Here is a 15,494-nt window from a genome sequence, read left to right as displayed (position 1 = left end):
ATGCTTTGTGATTTATGATAAGATGCTACATGTTTACTAATGATGATATATATGATGTTATGATTAAGGTGATATATGATGTTGTGATTAAGATGATATATGATGTATATGATTATTTATTATGATAATATAAGATGAAGTTTATGACTAATGTAGGAAGATTAATGATACTAGTTAATGAAGTTTAAGTTGTTAAATGTGATTGATGAATTATATGCTTAATATTGTTGTTGGTGAAATCTCACCCCTTTGCTTGAAAATGTTGCTCTTCGTATGGGTAACTTGCAGGTAACCAAAAGTAGTTGCGGTCGTGAGTGTGTCTTAGGTGCTCTAATACGTAACGGGATGGGATTATGTCTTTACTTTCTGTTCCTTACGTATTACTTTATGAATCTTTCAAGAATTGATGTTGAACTAAGTTTTATGAGATTTTATATTGAGGCCCTTGTGCCAAAGATTATTTAAGTTGTTGAAATTATTCCGCTGCGAAGTTTAAAATAATATGATATTGGATTTTGAAGGATAAATATTTATTTATTCAGTTTATGTTTTTAGAAATAGAATGTGACATTCCGTTTAAGTTGAATTACTCTGATTTTTATTATGAAATTTTTATGTTGGGAAAATGGGGTGTTACACTTGTTGTCTTAAAAACCAATTTGCAACAAGCTCAACTGCGTATGCATAACCAAGCTAATTCTCATTGCCGTGACCGTGAGTTCCCAGTTGGGGACTGGGCGTAGCTTCGCCTACAACCATATAGACAGAACACAATGTGTGGGCGTTGTTTTTCCAAGTTCAGTAAGAGGTTTTTTGGTCCTTTTCCTATCAGCAAGCACATTGAACATGTAGCCTATGAATTGTCTCTTCCACCGGAGGCACACATTCACCCCGTTTTTCATGTCTCGAAGCTCAAGGTGTTCCATGGAAAACCCCTTTCTACTCTTCCCACACTGGACTCTTCAGTGGTAGGCACAATGGTACCACTTCAGCCACTTAACATACTTGGAGCAAGGCGAATTGCTGGAAGCTTACCCTACCTTGCACCTTGAGGACAAGGTGATTCTTGATGGGATGGGCAATGATACGTAAGTGTCATTAGCAGCTCCATCTGAAGGTATGGTTGGGCCAAGGCAAGACAAAAGCCCAAGATTGGAAAGGACTAGGAAAGCACCTGTGTGGGCCAAGGACTATGTGCTAGGTAACACTAAGAAAGGAAGCAAGAAGTCTCTGAATTTCTAGAAGGGCCTATGAGGTGGACTGTTGTCCCTCATTGAAATAGGAATCTTTTTCTAATTTATCCTTTTGCAATTTATTTATCTCAATAGCTGGATTAGTGGACATGTGTCCTGATCTGATAGGTTTAGAGAGGTCTTGAGCTATTAAACCACTACTGTTTGTAATATTGAGACCCGTAAAATTAATAACAAATCACTTTTTCCTCTCTCTCTCTCTCTTCTTTTCTCAGGAGCTTTTTCACTGCTCGAAAGTAATTATTCTCTCTTTACATATCAGGAGCAACACCCCCCACAACCAACCTTATTGCCACAAGCATTCATTACACCATCACAATTCAATTTAGGTTATGTTTAGTAAAAATAGCAGATAGTTGATAAGCTAGCTGATATCTTATAGCAGATAACTGATAACTTATAGTTGATAAGTCAATTAAAGTGTTTGGTAAAGTTAACGGTTCAATTAACTTATAAATGTAAAATAACATAAAAAAAAAAAAAACAATCTTAATTCATTAATTTAATGTATCTTTTATGTGATACTTTTTTACAAAATATTTAAAATACTTAGAATTTATTAATTTAATGTATTTTTTTATATAATTATTTTAAATTTATTTTCATTAAAAAGTATTATACTTTACAGAGAAGAAAAAAACGTAACACTAAAATATGCTTCTATCCATTATTATTTTTTATATGCATTTGTTTTAAATTATAAACCTGACAATAATTTCCTAAAAAAAAAAACCAAACAATAAAAATATAAAACTAACAAAAAAAATTATGAATCCCTAAAAAAGTTATTATGAACGTAACCCCCTGTCCTTAAAAAAAAACGTAACCCCCTCAAAAAATAATTATACATAAACATTAAACGTAACATTTTTCTTTAAAGCAAGGTAACATGGACCGGAGCAATATATATAAGTAGAACATTAAATCTATTCTGTTTAAATTAAAATAAATTATAAAGGATAAAAATGGATTTTAGATAAAATGATAAGGGTATAATTGAAAGAAAAGATGATAAACTATAAATTATAAGTTTAAAGGCTACTTCAACTTCAAGTAGCGTCTAGAAAATAAATTATAAGCTCGTGATGAAATGATATTTACCAACACAAAGTTTTTTTTAGTCATTCGAGCTTATTCACTATAAACTATCCACTATAAACTCGTTTGATTGCATTGTCTTTTTTTTTTTACCCAAAACAAACGACATTCATTCATTCAAATTGATAGAGTACATCGATGCAATACAATTTTGCTAAAAACAAAAAGGATGAATCTGTGAACAAACTCACAGCATCCATGTTAATAGCATAAAACGACAAAGTACATAAGCCTACGAATATGACTATATTAAAATCTCCGGAATAGCCATGCCTCCGGATCTGCAACGTTGATGACGCCAAAGTCCTTGGTTGGATCTGCATTGGATCGAAGTTGATCTGACAATCTGAACCGAACAAACACTTGAACAAGAGAGAAAAGACAAACAACGTCACACAAAGACGACAAACAAAACAACATCGCACTAAGACGACGAAATCACAAAAGAAAAACCTAATTCGATGTGAAAATCACTTATTTAAATAAAAGGGTAGGAGAAAAAACGATTTAGAGGGGTGATTTGGGATAAAAAAATTAACCCTAAACCACCTCTTTTTGATGGATGAAGGAGAATAAATTAGGGTTTCAGCTGACGGCTCACAAAAGTGAGAGGGGGAGAGAGAAGGCCTCTTATGTTGTAATTGTTGCTCAGAAAAAATGAAAAGAAATAAAGAAATAAAAGAATAGAGAATGGGTTTGAAAACAACGATTTTTTTTGGGAGGAAGATGTAGATGTATGATTGCCTTGTCAAATAGACACAGTGTGGGTTTTTGAAAATCAAGATGGACACATTGTGATTCTATGTTTCCACTATGATAACAAATATAGGTTATACCAAACATTTTTTCAGGATTAATATTGGGTCATCAAACAACATTGTATTTAATCTAATCTAAATCTAAATCATACAATATCGGAAAGAATTTTTTTTTTATATCTAGTTAATGGTTTATATTTTTTAATATCCGGTTAACAAGAAATGATAAAGTCATCATAAATTCACACACACAATGAAGAAGTTAGGATTTGAACCTCAATCATGACGTTTGATTTAACAATTTCAACATTTTTATCAGTTGAGCCATGGCTTAAGAACACACTTTTCTTACTCTAAATTGTACATTTCGATATTTTGAATCAATTCTATATTATACCCAAAAATAAGGTATTTGTTCTATTTAATTAAAGAATAATTTACTTGATTTTCTAGAAAATGAAAAATGTCGCAGGGGGAGAAATGTGACAGTGGCAGACTGGCGACCCCCCCGCACACGTTCGCATGGCTAGTTGGATGGAGAGAGAGAAAGTGAAACAGAAAGGAGAGAGAAAATGGGACCCACAAGTGTCATGCAAAACCGTGTGGTCACGTGAAAGTGGAAAGGAAACAACGATGAAGGAGACACACTCACACATTCACCACCGTTCACCACCAACATCATAGCTTGATGCATCACTCTCAACACGTGCGCCGAACCACCCTCGCACGTGTCCCTTCTATCCTCAATACGCTGCCGTTTTTGTCTCATACGCTAATGAAAATTTGTGATTAATGGGAATTATGTTTTTTTCTTTTTTCTTTTTCAGCAATGGAATGGAATTATGTTGTTGTCATAATTAAAATAAGAGAATTGATATTTGAACAAGCATTTTTAAACAACTTTTTCATACTTTCATTGTACTTTTATTCTCTCTATTATTATTGTTAAAATATCATTCCTCTTAAAATAAATTTGTTTTCACTAAAAGTTGTTTAAAATTGGTTATCAAAATATCATTCCTCTTAAAATAGATTGTCGATTAATTCTTTCTTTTTAAAATGTTTATGAATTGGTGTTTAAAATGTTTATGAATTGGTGGCTTGTATTGATATTGTCTCGTCCTTATTAGATTTTTTCTTCATCAAGTTTAGGGTGAGTTAGGATCTAAAAGTTGGTTTGAACCTATGTTAGAGTTGGATTTATATCACAGACAATACATTCTGATATAACTTGTCTTTTTTAAACACCTCTAATATTATTCCAAAAAAAAAAAAAGTTTTTCTTGCAAGATCACACAGTCTATAAACATATACTAATAACATAGTTACTTCTAAAAAAAATTAATAATAATATTATTTTTTTGAAAGTATTAAAAATAAACAATTAAAACACAAGGAGTGCTAGGATCGAAAAGTTATAAAGTTAGAAAGTATAAAAACAACACTAAAACAACAATGTCTCCAAATTAAATTGAAAAAAAAAATTACAAATAAAGTCACTCATTGACATGTGAGTGATTGAATGCTCCATGAATATAAATTATACGAAAAAGAATTGCATATAAAAATAAATGCATACATAAAAGAAGGGAAATAATTTTTAGACACCTAGTTTTCAATCTACCACTAGAGAGAAATAAATAAAGAAAGTAAAATAATATATGTGATAGGAATGCGCGATAGTGATAGAATAATGTGTTGGATGAGTGTGTGAAAATTAATGATATATATATATATATATATATATATATATATATATATATATATATATATATATAGATATAAGTCTTCAAAAAAAAGAATTTCATATTGTCTATGTGCACTTCAAGTCTAGAAAAATATTTCCTGGACGTCTATTCTACATCTGGAAAGAAAAAAAAATCAAGAGCCTAATATGAAGAATGTGATATATTAATGATGTGATATGAAGAAGAAAAAAAAAATGTTGAACCGGTGTATGAAAACTAAAAACGTAGATCATTGTTGTTAACTTTATATGCGCATGTTAAAAAATCATAAATAGATGAAAGAATATACTGGTACTAAATTTATAAAAAAATATATATGTGTGTATTTATCAATTAGTATTACAAATGCAAAGTAAAATATAATGGGCTTGACTCTTGAGAGCAGTACATAATATAAGTAAAATTAGACTAAAATAATGAAACTTTTTCAAAAAAACAAAATAATGAAAATTGCATAAAAAATATAAAATACCAAATGTGACAATTATTTTTTGTCAAACAAATGTCATAATTGTTGTAGAATAAAATGAGTAATGTAGGGGCCGGGTTCGAACGCCGAATTTTTCACTTCTCCACACTTAATGTGTGTGAATCTAGCAACTATGCTACTTGATAAAAAAAAATGAGTAATGCCTTTCTATCAAGAAAAGAAAAACGTGTAATGCATTATTTTAAGAAAATTACTTGTATATCGATAAGTATTATAAATACAAGGCTTAATTAATGATTTGGTCCCTTAAGTTATTTGTTGGTTACATTTTGGTCCAATAAGTTATTAACGTTACAATTTGGTCCCTTAAGTTACTTTTTGGTTTCGTTTTGGTCCCTTAACTATTTTTGGTTTCGTTTTGGTCCCTTAACTTATTTTTTGGTTTCGTTTTGGTCCCTTAACTTATTTTTTGGTTTCGTTTTGGTCCCTTAACTCTTCCTCCGTCAACCACTTTGGTCCTTTACGTTAGAATGAATGTATTAGAGTTAAGGGACCAAAACGAAACCAAAAAATAAGTTAAGGGACCAAAACGAAACCAAAAAATAAGTTCAGAGACCAAAACGAAACAAAAAAATAAGTTAAGGGACCAAAACGAAATTTTTAATAGTTAAGGGACCAAAACGAAACCAAAAAGTAACTTAAGGGACCAAATTGTAACGTTAATAACTTATGGGACCAAAATGTAACCAACAAATAACTTAAGGGACCAAAAGAGTAATTAAGCCTAAATACAAAGTCTCTCCAGTCTTAAAACCGGCACTGTCCTTAGCAGTTTAGACTTTTGAGCCAGGAAACAATGTCTCTCTTAGAATTTTTTATGCCACAATTATTACCTCCCCTTTGGAGATGGTTCCTGAAACACAATAGAACAAAGGAGCAAACTCACAAATATGTTTGGTGCTTCAAAAAGACTTTGATCTAGTTCGGCATGTCTAGTTTAGTGGGAAGAAAAAAAAAACAGATGATTCAAATGTGCCTTTCACTCCTTTATTTAACAAAGAAATAGAAGAAAGAATTCAATAGAGCAGCTTACAATACACGTTCTAAGGCACCCTCTACTCCGCATCATTGATAGAATATCAAGGTATAGGTTATGCGGAATCTTGCAAGATGTTGAACCTTTGATTTTGTTTTTGACTATTACTTGTTGGTTTTGGAATAGCATCCACCACTAATTTGGTATAATGTTTTGCATTCTTTTCTTAAGGAGGTTTTATTAGAGACAGAAACATGCTTATTTTCGTTTTGATCCTTAGGTCTCTTGTTTTTGCTTGTTTTCGAGGTTTTGGTTTGATCCTCCTCTTGTACAGTTTTAACCTTTTCTAATAATATTTTTGAGCAGATGAGATAGAATAGGGGTTGCTTTGGGATGTCTGGCTCTCCTTGATGCAAAGTAAAATATAATAGACTCAAAATCGTATATATAGTATTAATTTATAAGTAGGCTAAAATAACGAATTTTTTTTTAAAAAATAAAATAATGAAGATTTCATTAAAAACTTAAAATGCCAGATATGACAATTATTTTTGGTCAAACAAATCTCATAATTTCTTTTTGTTTTCGTGTTGAAACAAAAGTCATAATTATTGTAGAACAAAATGAGTAATGCATTTCTACAGAAAAAACAAAGTAATGCATTCTTTAGAAAAGAAATTGAGTATAAGAAGTTATCTCCAATTTTCAATTACTTTGGCAATTAATATTAGAAAAATGTGACACATTATCAAGCAAAAGCATATGTAGTGATCCTCCTCTTGTATAGTTTTACCCTTTTCTAATAATATTTTTGAGCGGATGATATAGGATAGGTGGTTGCTTTGAGATGTCAATCTAATTGGGATGTCTTGTTCTTCTTGATGCAAAGTAAAATATAATAGACTTGAAATCGTATATATAGTATTAATTTATAAGTAAAATTAGTCTAAAATAACGATTTTTTTTAAAAATAAAATAAAATAATAAAAATTGCATTAAATATATAAAATGCCAGATGTGACAATTATTTTAGTCAAACAAATCTCATAATTTCTTTTTTGTTTTGGTGTTGAAACAAAAGTCATAATTATCGTAGAACAAAATGATGAATGCATTTCTACAGAAAAAACAAAGTAATGCATTCTTTAGAAAAGAAATTGAGTATAAGAGTTATCTCCAATTTTCAATTACTTTGGCAATTAATATTAGGAAAATGTGACACATTTTCAAGCAAAAGCATATGTAGTGCTCCTTATTTTTGGGATTTTGCCTCTATTTTAAGTTCCCAAAATGCCCATGCAATATCTGTTCTATATTGTCGTCTTCTTACACGAAATTGGCGAATTATGTGTATTGATCAACCATCATCTATCTCTATCACCATCAACGAGTCTCGTGGTCTACCAACACGAGTTTTGTTTTGGCTATTCAAGTCAAATAAGCGTGCTTTGTAATAATGCTAACGTTTTGCTTTTGTCCTAATATAATTCAACTACAAATTCAAACAGGACTAATGGGTTGTTTGTACCTAATTAACCTTTTTTTAAAGGAAATTTCATTTGACCATTCACTGGCTGCAAACCATAATTCACAGTAATAATATATATACGTCAATATAGTTTATCCAAATATTAATCAATGTTAGTAGGGTATCTTTGAAAATCTTATTAAAGAATTGAAAGTAGAATACCTACTATAGTACTGATCATTGGTGCCATTTTCACATTTGTGTCACTTTCATTAATTCAGACACCCTAAACCAATTTGAGTTCGAGACATAGGGATATATTCTCCTATAAATATATATCGAATATCTTGGTAAATAAATAAATTAGTAACAATCTCAATGTTTATAGGCTTTTGAATGAGGTAAGGATTGCCATTAAGTAGTTCTACATGTTTGTTTGTTAACATTTCTCTATGAAAAAAGTTGTAATACATGTTTGTGTTTGGACTTTGGACATTTGGGGAGCTAAGCAACGTTGGATAAGAGCAACAACATAAGCGAATTAAATTTGTCAAAAAAAAAAAAAAAACATAAGCGAATTAAACATCAGTTCTTCATACAGAATCTTACGATATCAAGTATATAAGTAGTCTTGTTTATATATTGTTCAGCATATAATTTTCCAAGCAATATGAGATTGCTAACTCACATTTGACATATCAACATTTTATCCCTCAAGTGTGAGACTAGTTGTATCCTTCATTCAACATCATGATTATTGTCGCTCTCCGTCAAGTTGAATCAGACTCTAATATCATTGTTGAGATTTCTGGAGGAGCTTATGGAGTTGATAATAACATTGGATTAAGAATAGTTATACAAGTGAGTTAAACACTACATATTGACCTAAAACACTAAAGGTCCTTTTGAAAGTTTAGGAGGGGGAGAGTTTTAGAAATAATGAAGGAGAAAATGGAAGGAATAACGAGCTTTGATAAAGGGAGGGCTTTTATGAGTTCATTTTTCTTGATCCACGTTATATAAAGTCTAGATAAATTTTTCAAAAAAACTCCACGTTATAAAACAGTCAAAATATAAATAAAAAAAAATTAATCATAAGCATTTTATTATCTTATTTTTTTCTTACAAAATCACTATCTCAAATAAGGTGAAAGTTTTCTATCTTTTTTCCTCTCTTTCCATCCATCCCCTTCAAACTCCAAAAAGATCCCAAGACAATAGAGATATAAGTCTTCTCACTTATTTGTTATTCAACATTAACTTTGTTCTATTCAATTTTTTTTAGGAAACTTTGTTATATTCAATGCAAAAATTCTAAGTCATACTTGATATATCAACGTTTAATGTCATGGTTGGTCATGCAATATGACCACAAAAATCACAATAAAATTTCACGGTAGCGCAAAAGCTCAATTTTGTTGCTTCTGAAAATTTGCGGCGGAACAACATTGGAACACAAGAAGCAATGATCAAATGTGCATCCAAACACATGTTTGGTGTGTTTAAAAAGCATACTAGGCAATTGAATAAATATGTCTCTCCAATCATTTATTTCCACATTATCATTGCACATCAACACGAAACTCCAATTACTAACTTAACAGTAATCGTCACTCGTATTGTCGTTTTCGCTACGTTCGTTTTTGGTTACACGAGAAAACAAAAGAAACAAAACGTCAAAAGACCTACTAGGAAACATTAGTCAATAACATTGAAGATAACTCGGGACAAGCATACTATTATCTAACTAGAAGTTTCAAACTCCTAGTTCCTAATTTGATAGGAATGTCGGCACACGCATGAAAACTCGGGACATGCCTCCGTAATCTAACTAGAAGATCCAAACTCCTAGCTCTTAACTTGATAGGAAAGTCAGCACACACATTCATTCTCAACGAATACCGTAATGGGAGACTTCCAAAAATATATGCGATTAAACACATTATAAATATACCTAATTTTAATCATGAATTTATTCATGATTAAAAAAATACTATTTTTCTTAAATAAACTTGATCGTTCGTACCATTTTCATACAAGTCATTACTACCTCCGTCCCGGTATAATTGACCTACTTTGGTTTTTCACACAGATTAAGAAAAGTGTATAAATAAAGGGGAAAGTGGAATATATTGTATTGGGAATGATAAAAGTAGTATTATTTAGTGTTATATTGTATTGGGAATGATGAAAGTTGTATTGAAAATTAAAATGGGTCAGTTATTTTGGGACACTTTTTTTTAGAAAATGGGTCAGTTATTCCGAGACGGAGGGAGTAATACGTAAATGCATTAAAAGTGAGTGACTGAAAATGAAGATTTCTCAAAATACCAATCTTATCATCATGATGTTAGAATTTCTCTTTATGTTTTCTTACCCTAGCCTTATCCTATACAAACAAGTCAAATTTTTTAACCAAAAACAAGTAAGTCAAATTTAAATTCAGTTTAACTCATAGAATAATAAATTCACTAATCATAAACCTACCAGCTATGTGTCTGTTTTTTCTTTCTTTCTTTCTTTCTTTCCAAATCTAAGCAACATTATGCTTTAATTAACCACAAACCTTGATCACATTTCTTTCCTTAATTTATCCATAATACACACTGCCACACATACATGAATCAGAGTGTTCACCCCAGTCAACCTTAACATGCAGTCCAGTCACACACGTACAAATCTCACTCCACATTAAAACTTTCTCTTTCTCTCTCTTCAATCTCAATGGCATCACCGTAAATAACCCATCAAACCATGTCCCTTTTCATCACCTCAATGTATTTAGTCCACTTTTTCTTTCACACTCTCTCTTTCTTCCTTCAACGCGTTTCTTCAAAAATCATACACAATTCTCCGACGAGTTTTCCGGTCAACATTCACTGTTAACTAACTCCGGCGAAGTAACCACCTCACGTTCTTAGATCCAATCAGATCAAAATTCTCCCGTTCTCAATTTCTTCCAAATTCAACTCCTTCAAACGCAGTCGTTTTGTAGTCAAACTTTTTATTTTCTCCGATTCAAATCTTCAAAGTGCTTCTTCTTACTTCTCTGATAATTTTTCTGTTCATCGGAGTTTTTTTGTTTTTGTTTTTTTCTTTACCGGCGGTGAGATTTTTTTCCGTCGAGATGACGTCGGGGACGAGGCAACCAACGTGGAAGGAGAGAGAGAATAACAAGAGGAGAGAGAGGAGAAGAAGAGCGATAGCAGCGAAGATCTTCTCCGGTTTGAGAATGTATGGGAACTATAAGCTTCCGAAACATTGCGACAACAATGAAGTTCTCAAAGCTCTTTGTAATGAAGCTGGTTGGATCGTTGAGCCTGATGGTACAACGTATCGTAAGGTAAACGAGCTTTTCAGAATAAGCTATTTTTTAAGTTGTTAAATATAACTATTTTTTTTATTATTGTTTCTAATTTTAGTATTAATTTGGTTATTATTGATTAATATTAATTATAGTAATTTATACAAATGATGAATAACAGAATAACGTTGAGAAATTCACAAAAAAAAAAAAAAATTGTTATGCATGTGGGGTTTTGATTTCTGAAAATTCCAGCAATATAGCACATGACACTTGCACATGCTACTGACGCTAGCAATGATTCTCCAAATCAAAAGGACGGAAAAAGAGCCTAGAGCTCTTTAGCACCTACACTTCTGATCGAAATTGTGTTTACACGTGTCAGTGTCGAACACGAAACAAAGTGACTTATATGATTACACTTAATTTAATTATGCCATTTTTGTTGAAATTATTATGTGTATCTAGGTGTTTGGTGTCCGAGTGTATCAGTGTAGACAGATAGATAGTGCTGCGTTTAATGTTACTTTTGGTGTGTGATTTTGTTGTTATTTTTGGTTTATGGTAATATGATTACAAGAATTAGGTTAGATTCTTTCTTTATTTAGGACTCGCCGGTGTACGTTAGATCTGGTCGGGGCAGTGGCTGAGGCACTGTGCCTTTCGCTTTTAAGCGTGAAGCACTAAAGATTCTCTCTATGGTGTTTTTTTTATGATTCATAAATTCATAATGATCCGTGAGAAATATTTTGAGGGGCATAGATCTCGAGGGTGAAGAAAAAAAATTGGTATTTTGAGATTTGGACTTTTGAGGGCAATGAAATTTGAACAATTTTTTAACATGACCTTTTGAATTTAAGGGTAGTTTTGGTAGTTTAGGTGTGTGATTTGGTATATTTAGTTTGTTGCTGAGCTTGTTGCTATTTGGCAGAAGCTTTTGCAGACATTGCATGGTACTCTGATTTGGAGAGCTACTTTTTTCCTTACTTCCCGTGATATTTCTTCTTTTTTTAGGAGGTTGCGGTTGTATTTATTTAGATTAGATTTAGATTTAGAACTTTATCTTTAATTTTTGCAGTGTTACCTTTATTATTGATGACGATCTATAAACTGGAAAGAGTGGCTGTATTCACTGTTGAGTATTCACTCACCAGTTTTGTTTGTCCTCAATAGGACTTTCCTTGGTTGGGTTTCTTTCCTTTTACTTTTTCCATTTTCGTTTTTGCATTTATTGTTTTTGGTAAAAGATGAATAGAAAAATGTGGTTGAGTACGTGTGTTTAAAGGGGTACATTATTCTATCTCTGTGAATTAAAAGTGTCAGGTTTTAGCTTAGTGAACAAAAATTAACCAAAATGGCAATCAATACAGTTACATATAATATAATACTCCAAGCAAAACTTATTAGGCCAGTTGATGTTTTATATACTGTTTTGTTAAAGATGCTGCCTACAAAATTGACATATCATATCCTTCAAAAAAAAAAATATTGACATATCATATTTATGTTTTTAGACAAGTTAATATATAAAACCAGATTAAATATCCCAAATAGAACTCTTCAATGTTCAACTATAGGTTACTAGTGTTCTTCAATAATGGAATGGTTGTAATTGAAATGAATGAAGTAATGACAAAAACTTGATGTATTATTGAATCAGACAGAGCTATAGTAAGCTATTAGAGTAAAATTTTCCCCACTCTGACATTTGTAGGAGTAGGACTGTAGGAGTATTAGTACAGTTTGAGGGATAACTGTTTCTAGTAACTGATTCAATGGTTACTGTTATATTTTTCACTGCTTGTTAAAAACAATTCCTTCTCTGCATGTATTGATTTTACTTTCACCAAAGACAAAAAGATGTTGGTCAGTTAATTTTTTTTTCCTATTATTTACCTACGTTCTGTTAAATAATTCTTTACTTTATTTGTTTGTAATATACTAAAAGCTATCAATGGTAGAATTTAAGGGCTGGAATTAGTTTTCCACTGCAAAAATGATTTTGATTGTGATTAAAGCAGTGTTTTTCCAAAAGCTCCAAACTATTCATCTCTTTTTTCAAAAACTTTCCAAAACCGTCCTCCCAAACAAGCCTTAAAGCACTGAATTGAATTCACTGTTAACCTGGCTATGATGCAAAAATCTACTTACATTCTTGCCCGCTTATAAAGGAATTAAATCTGCTGAATACTGATACACATTGACTGTATATACTGATCTACAGGCATAATGTTGCTACAATGTCCAATAATAGGAAGTTCTTTTTCAAATTAGTCCATTGCATGCAAGTTATATTTTGTTGGCATATTAGATGCTTTATTGAAGGGAAAACTATCAAACTGTTTGTTGCCTATCGATCCATTAGTTGCTAAAATGATATACAAATGCAACTAATTTGAAGTCTCGTAATTTTGTATATTCTATTTCTTATGTCTTAATTATTAATGAAAATGTTTATTTCAAGGGATGCAAGCCTGCGGAACGCATGGATGTGATAGGTGGTTCTGCAATGGGAAGCCCGTGTTCATCTTACCATGTCAGTCCCTGTGCTTCCTACAACCCAAGTCCTGGCTCTTCTTCCTTCCCTAGCCCGCGCTCATCCCATGCTGTAAATCCTAATGGTGATGGAAATTCCCTCATTCCATGGCTCAAAAACCTCTCATCTGGATCATCATCAGCATCCTCTTCCAAGCTTCCCCAGCTATATATTCACACTGGCTCCATCAGTGCTCCTGTCACTCCTCCACTTAGCTCTCCAACTGCTCGATCACCCCAGAGGAAAGCTGACTGGGAGGATCAGTCTACTCGTCCTGGGTGGGGTGGGCAGCAGTACTCTTTCCAGCCTTCCTCCACTCCTCCTAGCCCTGGTCGCCAAGTTCTTGACCCAGATTGGTTTGCTGGGATCAGGATGCCCCACAGCGGGCAAACTTCTCCTACCTTCAGCCTAGTCGCTACTAATCCATTTGGCTTCAGGGAAGAGGTTTTCTGTGGCAGTGATTCCCGCATGTGGACCCCTGGACAAAGTGGGACATGTTCTCCAGCTTTAGCTGCAGGCTCTGATCATAATGCTGACATACCAATGTCTGAAGCTATTTCAGATGAATTTGCCTTTGGAAGCAGTGCAGTTGGTTTGGTGAAGCCTTGGGAAGGAGAGAGGATCCATGAAGATTCTGGATCAGATGATTTAGAGCTCACTCTTGGTACCTCAAAGACCAGGTAAGTAGTGACAACATTTGAAAAACTGGGCAAAATTAAAAAAACATGTATATTTGATATATTGAAATTTTGATTTTTTATTATTCATTCATTCAGAAATAAAAATTTAACCTGAATTCATATTGTTGCAGGTAAAATGCTGCATAAAAGAGCTATCCAAAAAAAAGTGCTGCATAAATGAATAGTCAGTGGTCCCCTCAATATGAAATTTGAGTCTGTTATATTATGTAGAAAAGTTAGAGGATGGAGTTAAGGTGATGAAAGCGAGCATTTGCTCTTCCATTTTATTTTATTCTTTTATTTTCTCTAAGGTCTTATTTGTTCTTAAGTTATATATTATGTATACAACTTTAGTTAGGTGTGGGGTGATTTTTCAACCCTTTCATTTTGGTCAATCATGTTAAACCCTCAGATACTATTGGAAAGATCAATATACCTGTAATGGATTGGGTTGGTATTCATATTCAAAGTAAAATTAGGCAAAAGATTCAAATGTACCTGCATGACCAAAGGAAGTTCAATGCAAATTCGGATTGAATTATAGGCCTACCATATATCTTTTCCAATTTTCTATCACTTGTTTTTCTGATTTTATTTCAGGGTGACAAATTTTACCATTTTTCTTAGATTTCTGAAATTAAAAGAACTAAAAAGTTCTTGTTTTTAATGATCACCTGTGGACCAATACGCCAGTACTTGCTACCTTCACACTGATCATTTTTCAGAAACTGGAATAGATCTGTCCTCTAGTGATGTGTCTGTTTTTCGAATATCTTTGACCTGATATTTGAGTTTGGCTACGAATATTTTTTGTCCTTGCCATGTCAATATTTGCTGTAACGGTGCCATTGTGTGACTATGAAATGAATGGTATCTTCTTACTTCTATTATTGTGATTTATTATTACTCTTCGATTAAACAAAAGCTTCTTGAAAGAGCTTACCCTTCTTTTTAAACTCCTAGTTGTCAATGGATCAAAATTGAACAGAACCTTCATTGACCATATTCACTTTGTTCAATAATTAGTGCTTTTCCTTTTTCTTAAATTAATTTGTGACTGTCATTTTCATGGAGTGAAAGGAACGTAGATATGGCAAGGATGATATGACATATATTTCATTATGAAGATTGAATTGAAGAGAGTAGAAAGTACGTAGGTCATTTCCAATGATGAATGATGACA

The 15,494-nt window shown here is 32.3% G+C and overlaps 1 protein-coding gene across 2 annotated transcripts; it reads left to right on the top strand.

The window, feature by feature from the left end:
- Positions 1–10,612: 10,612 nt before the first annotated feature.
- Positions 10,613–14,860, top strand: LOC146949491 (BES1/BZR1 homolog protein 4-like). Of its 2 annotated transcripts, XM_085745494.1 has the most exons (3): positions 10,613–11,134; positions 13,560–14,311; positions 14,443–14,860. In XM_085745494.1, the coding sequence occupies exons 1-3, from the start codon at positions 10,919–10,921 to the stop codon at positions 14,444–14,446; spliced, it is 972 nt and encodes a 323-aa protein (XP_085601620.1). In that variant the 5' UTR covers positions 10,613–10,918; the 3' UTR covers positions 14,447–14,860. The 2 variants fall into 2 exon arrangements, with proteins under 2 accessions (XP_085601620.1, XP_085601621.1); XM_085745495.1 differs by lacking the exon at positions 14,443–14,860 and having other exon boundaries at positions 13,560–14,315.
- Positions 14,861–15,494: the final 634 nt, after the last annotated feature.

Source organism: Medicago sativa, chromosome 2, assembly GCF_051527215.1.
Source record: "Medicago sativa cultivar Bolivia chromosome 2, Bolivia_mono, whole genome shotgun sequence".
Classification (NCBI taxonomy): Eukaryota; Viridiplantae; Streptophyta; class Magnoliopsida; order Fabales; family Fabaceae; genus Medicago; species Medicago sativa.
This window is presented reverse-complemented; position numbering and strand designations above follow the sequence as displayed.